The sequence below is a fragment of the Anarhichas minor genome, unplaced genomic scaffold, assembly GCF_050575085.1.
Source record: "Anarhichas minor isolate MPS153535 unplaced genomic scaffold, ASM5057508v1 ptg000002l, whole genome shotgun sequence".
NCBI classification, from domain to species: Eukaryota; Metazoa; Chordata; class Actinopteri; order Perciformes; family Anarhichadidae; genus Anarhichas; species Anarhichas minor.
The window spans coordinates 3,598,606-3,615,664 of NW_027466448.1; the positions used below are offsets into that span (position 1 = coordinate 3,598,606).

At 46.0% G+C, this 17,059-nt stretch overlaps 1 protein-coding gene across 4 annotated transcripts in view; it reads right to left on the minus strand.

Moving 5' to 3' along the window:
* Window positions 1-16,158, minus strand: part of dab2ipb (DAB2 interacting protein b) — a 48,310-nt gene extending 32,152 nt beyond the window's left edge. Inside the window, exons 1-2 of one of the 4 annotated variants that reach the window (XM_076085749.1) lie at window positions 15,859-16,158; window positions 583-736 (exon numbers count right to left, since the gene is read on the minus strand). In XM_076085749.1, coding sequence (XP_075941864.1) covers window positions 583-726 — 144 coding nt within the window. In that variant the 5' untranslated portion in view covers window positions 727-736; window positions 15,859-16,158. Of the gene's footprint in view, window positions 1-582; window positions 737-9,736; window positions 11,247-15,655; window positions 15,833-15,858 lie in introns of those variants that run through there. The other 3 variants (XM_076085757.1, XM_076085740.1, XM_076085765.1) reach the window with 3 other exon arrangements.
* Window positions 16,159-17,059: the final 901 nt, after the last annotated feature.

A 17,059-nucleotide genomic window follows, 5' to 3' on the forward strand; every position in this document is an offset into this window, starting at 1 on the left:
ACGGTAAACAGTGGAGGATTGAGCAGTACGTTTCTGTCACCCTGAGTCTCCCTAGCTACAGCTACTAGCTACAGCTACTAGCTACAGCTACATGTATGCAAGTACGTGTTTGTGCACATTTGGCAATTTGTTGGAAATGACTCCAGTCCGGTGATGATCGTGCCTGAAACAAATTACCGCTGTGCTTCCGTTCCATTTTCTACAACCAGAGAAATATAACCACTATCGCTCGCTCCTGTGTTTCTTTAACACAGAACTGCAGTCTGCATCTGAACCTCTGGTTATAATTGGCCATCAGCAGCTAATCAAGAACAGGACTGTCAATAGAGATGTGAAGTGAGAGGAGCAGCTGGATCCGGATTGTTCCCAGCTGTTACTTCTTTTTATTATTGAAATGGTAATTCTGCACTATTTTATGACATTACATGCAGGAAATGAACAGAACTTTTACTTACGGATTGCCTGAAATAACTCCACACAGTAGCAACACCAGATCTATGGCTGTGCAGGGCCAGTAGTGGGAACGTTCTGGAGCATTTGTGTGTGTTTGTGCACTGTATGCGCGCATGTGTGCCTCCTCACCTCAAAGCAGTAGTCCTGCCCGAGGATGCTGCTGTGAACAGGCTTGATGACAACCTCGTCCTCCATACTTAGGTCCAGGGCTTCCACAGCGCTACTGGGGCTGAGCAATGACTCATGGGAGCGAGACTCCTTCAGCCTTGGCATCAGATGAGATCTAAAGAGTGTCAAAGGAGAGAAAGAGAGAGAGAGGAAAAGGGTGAGATCTGAGTCACCCTGCAGAGCCCGAGTAGAGGCAGTGAGAGAGCGGCAGCATATGCACGGCGTGTATTAGCGAGCGCTCATGGTGAGTGTGAAGGAAGAGAGTGAGAGAGATGATGAAGAGAGGATGCTCCACTTGCCTCAAAGTCAGCGAGTCCTCGGCGTGACGAGCTCTCGCACACGGTATCAACACATGTTCGTGCACCCACTTCTACGCTGACTCCCTGATGGATGCTTTGCGCCTTCTCATTTTCAACTTGAAACATGGATGAATGAAAAAAACGCCTGAAAGATTTGAGTCAAGCTGCGCTGCCAACCAATCGCAGACTGGAACCTGCTTTAAATAGGAGGCAATTCCTGCCATTGATTATCGTTAATGGTCGCGCTGTGAAAGTTTCCGTGATGTGATAATGCTTCACAGTGATGAACCGCTTGCTATCTCTTTTGTGGAGCCTCGTTTAACAACCACTCGCCAACTCACAACCCTGTCAACTCTTCTCCGTTGCACATTGACAGGAGCTCAGAGTGCACTTTTGCAAAGTGTTCAATATTCTGACAGAGACGACCCCGAAGCCTTATTCTTGGCAATTTTTTATAGCCAGGGAGGATTAGGAGACAAACATAAGAGCTTTCCACTGTTTGCTGTCGCCCTACTTTCTGTGTTTTCATAAGAGTTAGTTAGTGAATGGCTGTCACCGGGAAAGAGCAAACGTGTGTCTCCATGCGGTGTGTATATTTGCCCATTACCGCATTTGATCCACATTATTGAGCTTCATATTGAGCCCTCACGTTGAGCTCTTATTCAATAATAACCAATTATGTTGAAGTATGTTATTCTGCAACATGTCATGAAGTCAAGTAACCGTAAGAAATCATTAGAAACATACTTATGATGCGTTATAATATGCTTACACAATATTTCGGAGTGCTACAGCTCTTGGTGCTGTTGCGTTTCTACCAACCAGTCAGGCTCACAGTGAATAAAGCTAAATATGCTAGCGAGGGCTGTAAGCAGCGACACAAACATCAGCCCCTGAAACTGGCAGGACGAGGAAGACAGAGGGTCAATTGCTCGCGTAATGAGAGCGAACATTCTGTTAGTAGTGCCCTCTATGGACGGCTTACACACTAATCCCATGCATGTGAGTAGGCCAGTGTGTGTACTGTACATCTCTTCTGTTGCAGCCCTTTGTACAGTCAGCCAGCTTTGTTGTCGAATCCACTGTCCAGTGCGAAGTGGATAATGATCTGGACTCTCTCTCTCTCGCTCTCCTTTTTATCTCTATCATAACACACACATTTCATCATCTGAAATAAATGAGAAAAAAAATACACGTGCAAACGCCTCAAGGATAGCTTTGCATGTGAGAATCTAGTTTTTCAGGAGCTCCGAGCCTTTTCCAAAGCACAGCTGCAGAGGAAGTGTGTTTTGCACCTAGCCCTGCTTTGTGATTGGCTGACTGGGTACCGGGCAGAACACAGAGCGAGTCAAGTGAGCGGAGAGGAGGGGAAACAGAGGTTTTCTACGTGGGATGTGCTGTTAAGAGACAGGTAGACACAGTCCCTGAACCTGGCACGATGATGCTTCTATGACTCACAAAGAGACTCACTGAAAGGAGAAAAAAATGAATCTGGCAATGCTACACACACGGTCAAACATTTTAATGAACTGGTAGCATATATGTTTTCTATATTTAGAATATAAGGAGGCATGCCAGTGTTCTTCATGTGAAAATCAACTTGAACGTGCAGTCAGTGCAGCTCGCCAAAAGCAACATCCTCTGGAGTAATGTTCTACATGATCTGAAGATAAATTGCGGCTGAGAGAGGAATGCATCTTCTAAAAAAGGAATATACTTTGCTCCGCTATTATGGTTTTCTTTTTTCTCTCGGCATATCATATTAGCCCATTAGTGTCAGTGGGAATGGTGGGAGACTGTGAAAGTATGAATTGATGTATAATAACGCTGCCTGTCATCTGTACGGCGCTGTATTAAATTGTACTGTAACGTGTAATTTACAGCGTATTGTCAGCCACTTTGTATTAATGACAACGAAAAAAACTGTCTTGTCGTGTGAAATCTGCTCATAACTTCTACATCCCCCAGTTTGGCACACTGTTCATGTCGGTCGCTGCAAATAACAGCTGGTATTAAAAGCAGAGCATGCTGTCGTCGTCTCCTCGTCTCCTCACTTCTCCTCTCTTTTGGTTACCTTCCCCCAACGTCGTCTATTCTCAGCAAACGTCCTTCTACGTCCTTGATAATCCTCCATTACTCTGCCTCCATTTTTTATCCTGTCTGCCTCTCATTCAGAGTGTTTACCTGATGTGTGTGTGTGTGTGTGTGTGGGGGGGGGGGGGGGGGGGGGAGTATAGTTTATGTTTGGAGGATTCTTTCCCACCCTCTGGTACACATCGTTCCATCGCACTCTGTTCTTATTTCACTGTGATTATCTGCCTTCCCCTCTGTTGGCCACCAATCAATCTATCTCTTCCTCTTCTGGATGTCATGCTGGGCCACCTAAATATTTCAGAAACTATATCCAGGAGATACTCAAGGCTCTAATAGACCAGACACTTCCAGACACACAGACTCAACCACACAAAGCCCTGTAGTAAAATACATAATTGAACTTGCCTGATACGCCAACTGTTCCAGCTCAGCCGAGTTTAGAAACATTTCAGCAGAAATAATAGGATTTTCTGGCATTCACCCAAACGTTTTTATGCATAACTTTTAGTCCGAAACGAGAAGGCATGACCAATGACCTTGCATGAGTTAGTGTTGCCAAGTTACCGGTTACATTTAGATTTTTTTTATCACTCGAACGCCTTCTCTGGCTGGTGATGTAGGTATACGTTCAGTATTTACGAATTTATGTGCCTGCATCAGTCCAAATCCTATCATGCACTGTGCCCTGCTGGGGTTCAATGGAAACTCAGTTTGGAGTAACAGAGTAGGAGTAGAGCGGAGTAATGGATTGTGAGTGAGTCCGGGCTGCACCCAGCGCGCTCCGTCCCTGCATCCTGTAAAGAGAGTTGATCTGATAGCCTGTCTGGGATCTGAAACCTCGGGCCCATGTAGGCATCAGAGCACTTAGACTCCTAACACACTGACTTGATGGCGAGCCGGCTAAACCACAAGGGACTATATTTGTACTGATAGCTCAAGATAGGCTGGATTAATGTACTGCAAGTCCAAACAACGGCGCTTTGAAAAGTCCACACCTACTGGGTTCCTGCAAGCGTATGCATCATTTCACTACAATTACATGACACAACAGTTGGAGTGCACGTGAAGTGGTGTTAATCTTCACAGAAACATAATAACCTCTTTAAGTTTGTGCTTCCACTCATGTTACTAGAACAACCAACATGCAAAATTACCTTAAATGGCCAAATCTTAAGCTTCTGACATAACCAAAACAACAAATACTCCAGTTAATGCTATAGCATTAGGCAGCCTGATGTTAAGTCTCCTTGCTAATAGTGTTTTCTGTGGTAACTGCCCTGCACAGTGTTTACACAGCATTCTGCGGTGCTGCTAGACCAGCATTTAAACCAATCGATACGCCTTCCGCTGGCAGACTGGCACGGCAATTACTTGTTAATAATGCTCTCTACCAAACAAACACATGACCACTGTGTGCAAATAGGCATGCAGATCAACAAGCAGAGCCGGGCAAAGACATACAGGCAGGCAACTAATTGCACTCGCAAATTTGTCTCGTTCCTGCCGAGTAGGGGGTGTGTATTGATACACACGAGCGTCACGATGTCATGTTTTGTGATGCTGTATTGATTCTCAAAAACAATATGGATTTTTAATGAACAGGTTTCGTGCAAAGATTCGGGGCAGACAGCGGGAAGGATGAACTTATTGTAAGTGGCTTTAGTGTGAGCGCTCACTGAATGGTTTGAGTATGTAAATGAATATTTAGCACCAGTTTGTGCCTCTCGTGTATTACCACAAATATAAATGTAAAATAAATAACATGAGTACGGACACATGAAGTAGAACTGACAACGCTTGGCAACCCGACGAGGTTTGATAAGACCTGTAGCACAGCGGTTAGGCAAGTGGTTTTGCAATCGTGTGCTCGAGATGAGGTTGCAATACATTCGATACGTTTTCATCATATTCGTATCCCTGTAGAGTCTCAAAATTCATTAACTCCTCACAGCTGGCTTGGTTTGTAGATGGGGCTCAAATAAAAAAAAAGCTCTCGCAAGCCAGCAACACCAACCGCTCTGCAAGCACCTGGGCCCCTGAACTCAGACATCAAAGCAGGAAAAAAAAAAATCACAGTTAACAACGAAACATGTACCGCTCGCACACATCACACAGCGGTTGGCCGACCTCGATTATGAACCGCGTGCACTGCAGAGACAGGAAACCGGACAAATAAGCCATTATTCATGCGTCAAGCATCACGAAATACAGTGTCCATTATAGCTTTGGCGCTGAGTCAGAGGGAAGGACCACAGACTGCGATGAAACAACGGCGTGTCTGTCACACTGCAGAACACTCTGTCACGGGTCTGATCGCTCATTTGATCCAAGCAGATGTGGTAAGTCTTTCTCAGTGCTTGATGGGAATAATGAGCCACTGTCACCACAATCAGCGAGTGAATGTTCCTGCCGATTCATGTCTCTATTTCGCATTTTTATTCAGGCAATACGACGGCATTAGAGTTTTTGGGTAACACCGTGAAAATCGATGTTTCTGTGCATCAACCTGCCATCTGACGGTTGTCATCTGCACTGGAGTGAACAGTAGCGTGATGGGTAGCGGCAGAATATAGACAACCAAACAAACATCTGGCCCACAGCGAGAGGCAGAAAGAGGAGGGATCCTGTCAGACGCTGCCGGTGCAGAACGGCGAATGTGAGAGCTGAACCACTGACATGTGGCTACAGGCCTTGCAGCCCGAAAACACCAATCAGGGAGGCCAGAAGATCCAGTCAACACAACAGCAGAGAAAAAATGTCATTCACTGTCGAAGGCAGACAGAGAAAGAATGATCTCTGGGGGGATGAAGGCAGACGTTGAGGTTTGCGAGTGAGTGAAGTGAGCTTGGAGACGCAGCCGCTAATGTGACAGCTTTTAAGTTAAATTCCAATAACCCCTAAAGGGAAAATTGCCACACATCACACTCAGACACTCTGAATAAAAAAAATCCCCTCTCTGCTCATCCAAGCGCGACCTCTTTGAGTCCTGATTGGCTGCGTCGTACGGCCATGAAAGCGCTAACAATGAGAGCGAAAGGGAAAACATAAAAAAAAAAGTGCATTTAAAACAGATGGGTAATGTAGATGAGTGGGCGCAGTCTAGTCCACGTTGGTCCACATCCAGTGCATTAGTGCTTTGCGGCACCTGTGCTGGTCGACAGCGTCGGCTCTTTAGGCTTAGGCTCTTACAGTGCCAGCGGTCTAATGCACACAAGACAAAAGAGAGATTATGCTGGGAAGAGCGAAGAGGGAGACTGCCCCAGGCATCGCTGCACCAAACAAGGTGAAGCTATGGTGTGACCACCTTTGTGAAGAGAAACAAGAACCAGTTAGTGCCATAGATGGGAGCACACATTGGCCAAAAGTACAGGAGGACAAAGAGGGCCTTTCATTTACAGGGAGGAAGGAAGCTTTTAAAAGGCAAGAATGGGACACATGCAAACACACCCTTTTCACTAAACAAACACATAGGAAAGGAGGGTGTTAGCGTTAGCATCTCCTAAATGATCGGATCCTCTGGGAGTCTAGTTTTAGGAGTCTGAAGGGATGCCTGACTCAGAGCACTGGCAGACACACTAGATTGTGGGGAAGTTTGGCTGCTAACTGAGATCAGGTGGTTGGAGAACAACTGTTGGGAGAGCCAACGCAGCCACTGAGCCAGGCTGCAACGCGAACACGCAGATGCAACGGCTTGATTACAGCGAGAGTCCCCGCTAGGCTGGGAGGGTAATTCAGTGTAACATCTGCTAGGACACTCACTGCAGGAGACCAACACGGAGCGCAGAGGAGCTGCTCTGGAGCGGGACCGGCGTCGGCTCTGAAGTCATGTGCCGAGTGAAAAGAGAGCGGAACAGCTGGCCGCGAATACAACCACTGGACAGGGGAGATCACAGTAGCAGCTGCAGCACACAGCATGCCAATTACCTGTGATCATCTGCGAGGACTTTTTTTTTTACATTTGTGGTGATTTCCTGGCTGTGTTGGATTGGATACATGTAGTATATCCTTCTTATTCATATTTATTTCCCTTATCCCAGATGAGTTGAAAGAGCCAAAAGTGAAAAAAGGGTCATTAGAGGATATTGTGTAGCTTCTCCAGAACAATGGACTTCGTTTCGCCGAGAGCAATGTGTGTGGGTGAGTCCACAGCTCTACTCACTGTCACATCGGGGGGGTGAGTCGATCCAAATAGGATAGCCAGAACATCGCAGTGTAAAGAGAATGTATAATGAGGTCAAAGGTCGAACTAATGAGTAACTCCTTAAGTAGCAACTATGGTGAGACGGCAAAGGTCAACCGTCATGCTAATGACGGACGGCCATCTGGGACCTCACCAATGCAGTAGTATTGATATATTGATTTAATCAATGCCCTTTATGGGACACAAAGGGGGGGGGGGGGGGGGAGTCATCATGATCGAATATGACTGTACTGGAATACACACACATTTGTTCTTCAGTCAAGCGGCCTGGTGGAATACTCCGTCTCATGACTTCATGTCCCTGGCCTAGAGTGACTAGTCGCCCACACACATTCACACGCGAGTGGTATCCCCCCCCCCCCCCCCCCCCCCCCAAGCAGTAACCAACACTCGCCCACACAGAAGACGCTGCCGCAACTGAAACAGGGGAGTGAAATATGATCGTGGCAACAATGTCTTCTTTTAAAATGCCTTTGCCTTTCGTACAGAAATGCCTCACATGACGGATTCATAATCGGTTGCACTGAAATGTCATATACTGTGAGGTACTTGTGGGACAAAATATATTATTAATTTATCGCATTCTACTTTTGTTGACTTTTGCTGATCCATTATTTTTCTTTTACTCCGTCTCACATAATTCACTACAATTCACTTTTTCCCTCATTTGGACCAGTCCGTCAGCGCTCTATATATGTGTCGTATATTTTCAACAGACCAACAGCGCCAGAGTTTGGACAAAGTACAAAGCAACAGCACCATAAATGTTTTCGTTTAACTTACACGATCAATAGTATGAGGTCTGGTGAAGTCATGGGCTTGGAATTGATTATTTCCAAAACCAAGCAAAGCGAAATTAACTACAAGCAATATCATATATTACACTATTGATTTTTGCTTATGACTAGATATATTCTGTATTATTTATCATTAAAAGGTGTGCCACAAACTGCACTTCAGACTGCGCAGGAACAAAATGAATGCTGCACAAGATTTGAAAATAGGAATAATTAACTGTGAACAAATGTTGTTGTAGTCACGCCTGACTGTTATAACCGTTATAACAGTTATAACACCGTTATAACTCTGTAAAATCACAACATCTTTCATACTTTTCGCTTTGTAATTCAAATTACCTCTGACCACCATTTCCGCTCAGCACACTCATTAATTCTGCACTAAAATACCACAGCAGAGAGGAGATCAGGGCAGTGGTAGAAGACGGAGGCAGAGATAATAAAGTTATCATCATAAGACAGTGAAAACGCCAGCCTAATTGAGCCGATGTCTGCCCAATTAACGGACTTATCGTCTGGCTTCGGGCCAGCGAGCCTTAATGTTAAACCCTGTGGGCAGCGAGGTGTCAGGCTGTCCTTCGACAAGAGAATACGACTTGACTAGAGAAGAGAAACCATGATTTCCTGAATCAGAGACGCTGTTATACTCTAGATGTCATATTAATGATCCCCTCCCATAGCACGCACGCACACACACACACACATACAGACAAATACATGTTTTGCACTCAAGAGTCTAACATTTCCTATTTTTTTATTCCATCATTGATTTGTCATTTAATCGGAGCAATATAGGTATGCCTTAATCCCAAAGCTTCACAGCGACAATAATAGACGTTTAGAGGCAAGACAGCGGGTATGACTCAGCTGTGAGATTACTCAAGGCCCGCCAGGGTCACGGAGAGTGTGTGCATCTGTGATCATGTGTATATAGGCCAGACGAGAAGGATTGTAATTCTACTTTTTAGCACAAACTGAAGAAAATATAAATTAGTTACAAGCAAGAAAGCTTTTTTTTCCTCTTGAACTCTTGCATAACTGTTAAGTGCTTGGGGAACTGATAACAACATGGGCAAAGCAGTAGAAGAGATGAGGAAGTGTGCTTTTCACTCCTGACCCTGAATATTCAGACGCCCCTGTGGCATTGGACAAAGAACGCGGCAAACACTTAAGTTCACGCAGAGAAAGAGGGCAGAGACTTTTTTCCCACACAAAACATGGAAAAACAACATCAAAGCTGATCTCATGCAAACACTACTCTTCTTAAAATAGAATACACGTTTAGTCGTTACATTTTTATTATCACCAGATTTAGCCAGGTGAAATATCTTTAGCACATAATTGGTTCTAAATTGAGAAGCGTACTGTCAATACCGGGATCATAGTTGCGCACTAAGCCGTAGATTCACCTCTGGCACTGAATAGTTTTCATGTTCAAGTCTAAACGTGTCCTTGTTTTTCCCTCTGCGCCGTTCCTCTCCAACTATTCAGATGTACTTTGTCCTTTCTGCTTTTTAATCAGCTATCCTGACCTTTCTTTACAATCCTAATTCATACAGAAAAGTACTGTACGCCATTTGTGTGGCAAAGAAAAATAGTTAGATGAAGCCACAATGAACAGCCCTGAGTGAACCGTGGGTCGATGCAGAGACAGAGGAAAAACCACAGCGTGCAGCTGTGACCATCCACGGTGAATGAGGAATTTTAAAGAAAAAGACACTTACGATCTACTGAATATGTGAAACATGGTCCAGCAGCACCTCTCCAAGCTGGATTCCCCAAAACGCACAACTCCACTTCGGGTTGCATTCCTCACCGGCGGCTGGTCTCAGTGTTTTTTCCAGACTATTTTTGAGTCTCTGGGAACGTGGCTGGAGCCTCTGCCCTCTGAGCTAAACCACACCGCTCCCAAAGGATGTCTGTTGCTACTAACACACCCCTCTCCACATCCCATTTAAAAAGACAGCGCCGTTTTTTAAGGACAAGCCTGCCCATAGTCCAGAGGAACGTGACACAGTGAGGACGTTATGCATAAACACTATGCTCATGACATGGACTTATGAAGGTAAGAGTCAAGGGGCTGGATATGGAGCTTCAAAATAAAATACTTTATCAAATTCAAATAATACTACAATGTAAAGTCGACAAATTATCCTACAGAATATATCCTATAGCAAATAAGTGCTCAAATGTGCATTTATGGCACTAATGGTACTTTTTGGAAGGGCTTTTTTTTAACCTCCTTTGTCACCACGCTACTTTTATCTTCATGATTGTACATGACGCTTATAGTTTTGCTGTCGTATTTGTACAACAATGATCACAAAGTCATTTCCAGAGGAAAACATTGCAAAAACAAATGCTCACGACACATCTAATGTACAGTAAAGGACAGTGCTGACTCCTACTGTCTCCGTTCTTAGTAGGACAACAAAGAATTAGGCCAAAACAGCTGACAGCCTGATATGAAGTTATTTAGGTGCAACTGTCTGAGAAATATAGCAAATTCTATATTTTTTTTTTAGCTGAAGTCAGTCCCTAGGATGCGCAGCTCTTCTGTCATCATCAGATCTGTCTCCCCTGCTTTTTCTCACACTGACATAGACCCCGAGTTGGCAGCCAGGAAGTCAGCCTGCCTCCTCCTCCCACCATGTGTCCCCGTAGAGCAGGAAACAAAGGCTCAGCCTTCAGCACCGCACTCTGTGGGAAAATGCTGGGTCCTTGGCCGGAGAGATGGACTCCAGGAAAAGAAAAGGAAAAAAAAAGAAAAACCAGGGGAGGAGGGCACAAAAAAAACGGAAAAGAGGGAGCAAGAGAGAGAGAGGGAGAAAATGTGGCCGGCCATGGTTTAAGGAGGGAGCGCACTGCCAGATGTATTGTACGGTTGTTTTCGCATAGCTGGCGAAACAGTGAGTGAAGACTGATGTCACAGCTAAGACATGCTGTCAACAAACGCTTCCAAACTGATGTTTGAGCTGGTCACAGCTGGGCACGGAGCAGCTTCAGTACTTCCTATTAAAATGCTTTCTGAACGACAGGAGAATATTTCAGCTCAATCATTCACCAGAAATTGCATAGACGTCACAATGTGTATAAAGACTCAAGTGAAACTCTACAGGAGCCAGTGGACAATGGATTTCATTGTGCGCTATACAGTGGAGAGGTCTTTGCACCCCATTATAGACGGAGGGTTTTCTCCAGCTCCAAAACAATTTTAGTATCATTTGGGGAGGTGAAACCGGAGGAGGTTTAATGTACTTGTTCCCCCCCCCGATGCAGTGGATTAGAGTTGCTTGCTCTTATCACAAGTAAACAGACCTGCGTGCCTTGCTGTTCTGGAGAATGGCTGGGTAAAGGTTAACTACAAAGCCAAGGCCTGGAGACTAAACACTCAGGGGGGATTTCCTCATTCCTCTGGTCTGGGTCATGATAATATCATACCTCATAGGCTTGTTTGGAGTGCAACTGCGCCAAAATATAATGTAGGTGCACGCAAGGCTAATCTTTCTATGGGAGTTTATTTGTAATCACTGTGGCAGGAGAGGATAACAGAAAACTATCTCAATGTTTTCGTTTCCTGTGAATAACGAACAATAGCCTTCTGTACCGAATCACGTGGCAGCACGACTTTTACATCTCGCATGTGCATGTGAGCATTAGTTTGTGCAGATACGGTTTCCGTGCATGCGCACACGCACTCAAACAGAAAGTGTATTGGTAGAACGATGGGAATTTGTGAGAAAAAATCCATGTCAGGTGCGTACCAAGGTGTGTGTGTGTGTGTGGGCGGGGTATGCGCAAGATCATGAGCCAAGTGTACAGCAGACAGACAGCGTGGGTCATGAGAGAAGGTGGGAGAGACGGTCCCTGGAAGGCCTCGCCACTGAAAAGTTATTCCCCTGCCTATCCGCTCACCCGTTTAGAGGAGCACCACCTGCCTGCACCGAGGCACCGAGTGGGAGGAAGAGAGGGAGGGACGCGGAGGGAAATAGTCGGTGGATTTGGGCCGTTCCCGGCAGGCTTCAACAAGTCTGCATCGCAGAGTGGCAGGTGGCGAAATGGAGAGAGGGTGACACACGTTGGACAAGTAGGTGTTGATAGAGGGCCGGCAAGAACAGAGGGCAGAGGGAGAGGAAGATGAAGAGACTGACGGGATGGAGAGAAGAGCAAATTGAACTCGCATCAACGTTCCAGTGACTCAAGTAGAGAGGATATGGATATTACTGCAATCAGGAGGACGGCAAGATCGAGAATAATTTCTGTTACTGCAGTGAACGTGGGCTGTACGTGATAGTTTAATGAGATACTTCTGCTGTTAAATATGAAAGGTGATCCCTCCCATGAAGTGTATGGGCAATATGATGACATATACCGGTTTTGTCAAACGTCTATCCCTTTAAGATGTCTGGTTGTCTGAATCTAAAGACAGCGTCGCTCTGTCTCGAAGTGTAGGCACAGGAAGTGAAGTGAGAGGAAATGATACGCAAAGAGAAGCATTAGAGATCTTTCCCTCCATCACTCCATCCCTCCATCCCTCTATAGCCGGCCCTCCATTTCATTTTCGTAAAGCAGCTTACTGTAGAGAGACAGGCACGCAGATAAAACAGAGAGACGGGGCAGTGGCGTCAGCTCTTCTGCATGTTTGTGTAAAAGAAATATAAATATATATATAGACAGAGATAAAAGAGTACTGTATGAGAGCAGAAGGACAGAAAGAGACCTTTAGGACTGATGCTTGAGAGCTCTCCTCTCTTGTTGCTCCTATAGACTCTGCACTACGGCCTTCAGGGCAGGAAAGAGCGAGTGAGTGATTAAATTATTGACAACGTGCAACGCTGCCCTATCATGAGCATATGCTCGTCTTTCACCCGCTACCAGGCAGAGTTGAGGAGATCCAGAGCAACGTTGCTGAATGTCTTTGACGCAGCCTACTTACGACCGTCTTTCATTCACAACGGCGAGCTGGATTGAAGTCGATATTCTAACCTTCAATTTTGTCGACGGGCGCCACAACTTTCAAAGAATTAAAACTCACTGAATGCAAGGCCTTGGATATCGAGGCCCGTCCGTCTCTCTTCCTTTCATGCTGCAACTTCTTTTCAGATCGATCACTTTGACGAAAAAAAGTGCAGACGCTCAAATCAAGCATTTAAAGTGTGCTAAAAAAAATCACCAAATTTGGAGATACCTGGTATTCAGGACGGCAACAATACATTTGAAAATGTGCAAATTGCCTCAAAATAGATAACTATTTATAGACAACAAACAAGCAATGGTCCTGAACAAACACCCCTGCTTGCTTGGATGTTTGTATTTGTGTGGTCGTGAGTGAGTGTTGCTGATCGAGTGTTCCGACTGTGGCTGTTTCTCCGTCCCGTCCCCCCCCCTGTATGAACCCGCCAACGGTTCAGACCTATTGTCCCACGGTGGAGTGGCCCATGGGTGCGGCACTGACCCGCTCCTCCCTCCCTCCCCCCGTACGTGTGTCTGATCAAATGCTCTGCTCCACTTCACCAGCTCTCAGTAAATCAATGGACCTCACGGAGATGATCTATGACAGAGTAATTACACAGAGACGGAACAATGGAGAGACGGGGAGGAAGTAGCAGAAATATACTGTACAAAGCTCTGCATTGATTCTGGCCCTTCCCTGCAACACGGATATATCATGAATATTATAACACTATATTTCATGTCTTTATACATCAGTGTTGAATTTCATGAATTCAATTTTGTCCAGTGCATTACATAAGAACAGTCCAACAGCAGGATTTAAGGGCAAAGTCCTGGAAAAGGGAATAAATTCTGCATAAGAGGTTTAGTCCCCCAGAATAAACTAGTACACTAAATATTGGAAAATGACCAAGAGCAGACTGTCGGTCCCTTTTCGTTTCAGTCATCTTATGTGCTTTTCCCTTTCTCACAATGTTTGTCATCTCTCCATCTCACATTGGCTCTACCCATCTCCCCATCTTGTCCATGTTTAAGGCTGTGAAAATGACTAACGGCTCTATTTCTCGCTCTGCCATCCTTTCGTTCAGGCTTCTGGGATTGGAACATACTAAAACACGCGCTCGGGAACATATGCACATATCTGCATACAGCATGTGCACATGTACTAATGTGTGCAAAAACATTTGTTTGTACATGCAAACATATACAGAACCCCAGGCTGGGAGGTGGGGGGGGGCAGGAATCACACTGTTACTGCATATAAATACAGGCTGGCACAAATGCTTGGAGCGTAATATGTAGAAGTCAAGCTCGGTTTTTGTTCTTGAGGGCTCGACAGCACGCTACAATCAGGAGGACCACCGGCTGAGCTCTCACACTGAACCAGTTCTGCACACTGCAGTGAACAAGCTGCACAAAGCCATCAGACTGTCATCGATGTGTCTGCTAAACCAAAGATGGCTTTCTCCCGTGAAGCCATCACCGAGGAAAATACACGTTAGTGGGAATGCCGTTCTCCGGCAGAAACTGTTTAACTAAACTCTGCCTCCATTATGTGGCAGGGAGGTACGACTGCACCGAGCAGTTTGCTGAACGCCTCAGTGTTTCATCCGTTCTCTTAATGAGACACATTAAAAAACGGAATAACTCAACGAACTGGAATAACTTCATTATACTCGATGTGCGGTTGCTGACGAATTTCATGCATGTAAGTAGCATGTATAGTGAGATTCAAGTGTGAAACTGGGTACGGTGCGTTAACTGGGCCGCGGATGTTTGTGGGATAATCTAATCAGCGTCAGGAAATACATCGGAATAATCCATGCGTAAAGATGAAAATAACTCGCATGATAATGTGTACTGACTGACTTAATAGCGTCCCGTAAGATCACTTTGAATCTGAAATATAAACTCCCCGAGGCCTGGACGAAATGATGACTAACCGGCAAGATTATCCCGGAGACATTACAATGTATCGACGATGGAATGAGCTGTTGCTCTCCCAAACTCTCTATCCTCGAGACACACGGCTCTCTTTCTCTTTAGCCGCTGATAATTGCCTCCAACATACGGACCTCCACTGAGAATGACAGCCAAAAATCAGCCGGCTGACCTCAAAGCTTGGCCCAGTCATCTGATTTGTGTTAGCTGGCTGCCCTCCGTCACACAGGCCAGCTTTGTGTGATGTTGCTACATGTAGGTTATGGTCACCACTCGGAATCAAAACCCCATCTCTGTATTATCATCTCTGATGTTATATGTATAAACCCGATGTTATATATACACATCTATGTGTGTGTAATATATGCACCGCTCTGAATGAAAGCCCTTTGGGAGTTAAAAGCAATTATATAATAATGACTGAGTAACCTGGATGTACGCAGGGTGTAGTAGAGTGTGTGTGTGTGTGTGTGTGTGTGTGTGTGTGTGTGTGTGTGTGCGTTCAGGAGAGCAGTCTCCTTTACGTTGTCACTGATTGAGAGAAGCAAAGGAGGAGGACGGCACAGCTGAACAGCACACAGAGGCAGAGGAGCGTAAACAGCCTCAATGAAGCATCCTCTCGTCCACATTGCTATTCGCCGCCGCATGTAAGAACAGAAAAATATATACGACCTCCCGCCGCCTGAACCCAAGCAAAACCAACACACAAAGGACGGCGAGTGACATGTGAAAAGCAGCGTAACACTCACCAGGCATTGTCAGAATTCCACAGAACAATCAAAGGCAAGCGGAGAGAGAAACCGAGGCTGAGCCGGAATAAGAGAGGAGAAAAAAAGAAAAGAAAAAAAAGAGGCAGGGATGGATGAGGGCAGAGGCGATTTCAAAGCTCCATTTTTTTTTTTCCCCCCCTGCTGCCGATGCAGACCGCTGCTTCGCCTCTTTGCTTCCTTACTTGTGGTTCTCTTCCTCCTTCTCTCTCCTCCTGCTGCTGCTTTAAGACAAGGGGTGGAGAGTAAGCGCTACAATGCTCTCCCTCTCTTGCTGCTCCCTTTCCTCCTTTCGTTCTCCCACCCTCTCTTGGTCACCCAGTGCAGAGCGTGCCCTACTTCCTGTGTTGTCTCTGGAATGGGACACACTCTCTCCTCTCCGTTTTCTTTCATTCGGCATGAATGAATTTAAGGGTTCCCCGACACTCGACTCTTGATTTGGGAATGATGAAGATTGTTTCCCTTTTCTCCTCTGCTGTCTCTCCCCCCCCCCCCTCACACAAACTCCAGTTTATCCCACTCCCTTTCACTATCAGTGTTTGACTGCACCTCCCATCTCTGTCTCCTTGCGCAGGGAGGAGCCTGCATATGTTGTGCGAGGGTGTGTGTGTGTGTGTGTGGGGGGGGGATTACATGTTTGGGTGTGTGGCGCAGCCTAGCTTGGCCCTGCCCCCCTTCTTGTGTTGCTCCAGTGGGAGTGTGTGTGCTCTTTGTCCTGTCAACTCTTGTGCGAGGTGTGCTGCTTTCCCTGTCAGCCACTACTGCTGCTGCTGCTGCCGTCACCGCCTCCGCTTGGGACCGGGGGGGTTGCATGTGCTCTGAGCATGGACTCGGTTCAGCTGGGACACAAGGACTCATGCTGGGGGGCTCAGAAAGAAAATAAAACCCAAACAAAACAAAAAAACAGTGTACATATGAGGCTGGAGCTCAGCTTTGGCAAAGTGACTTGGCTGATGGGGCCAGCCAAAGGGTCGGTGGTGGTGGTGGTGGCTCCCATGTGTGTGGGAGGGTTTTGCCACGCTCAATTTGAGCCGTGATTGGTAGACTGGCAGAGCAGATATGGGATAGTTCGAGGCTATTTCTGGAGCTTACACCCTGATGGAGCTGGCACGAGGGGATAAAGGGCCGGGGCGGGCCGCACCGATAAGGGCAGGGCAGCTGTGGAGAGCTGTTTCAGAAGAGCCACGGCCACTAATCTGCACTCCCTGCACGTCTGCAGTGATGTCATCCAACATGACATCACCCTTAGCCCTTACTCTCCCAGACACATGACACAAACACACACACACACACACACACTTGTGCGCGTGTAAACCAAAAGGATCACACAATGGGATGTGGAGGAGGGTGAGCTCTGAGTTCACTCCATGCTTAACAAAAGGTCAC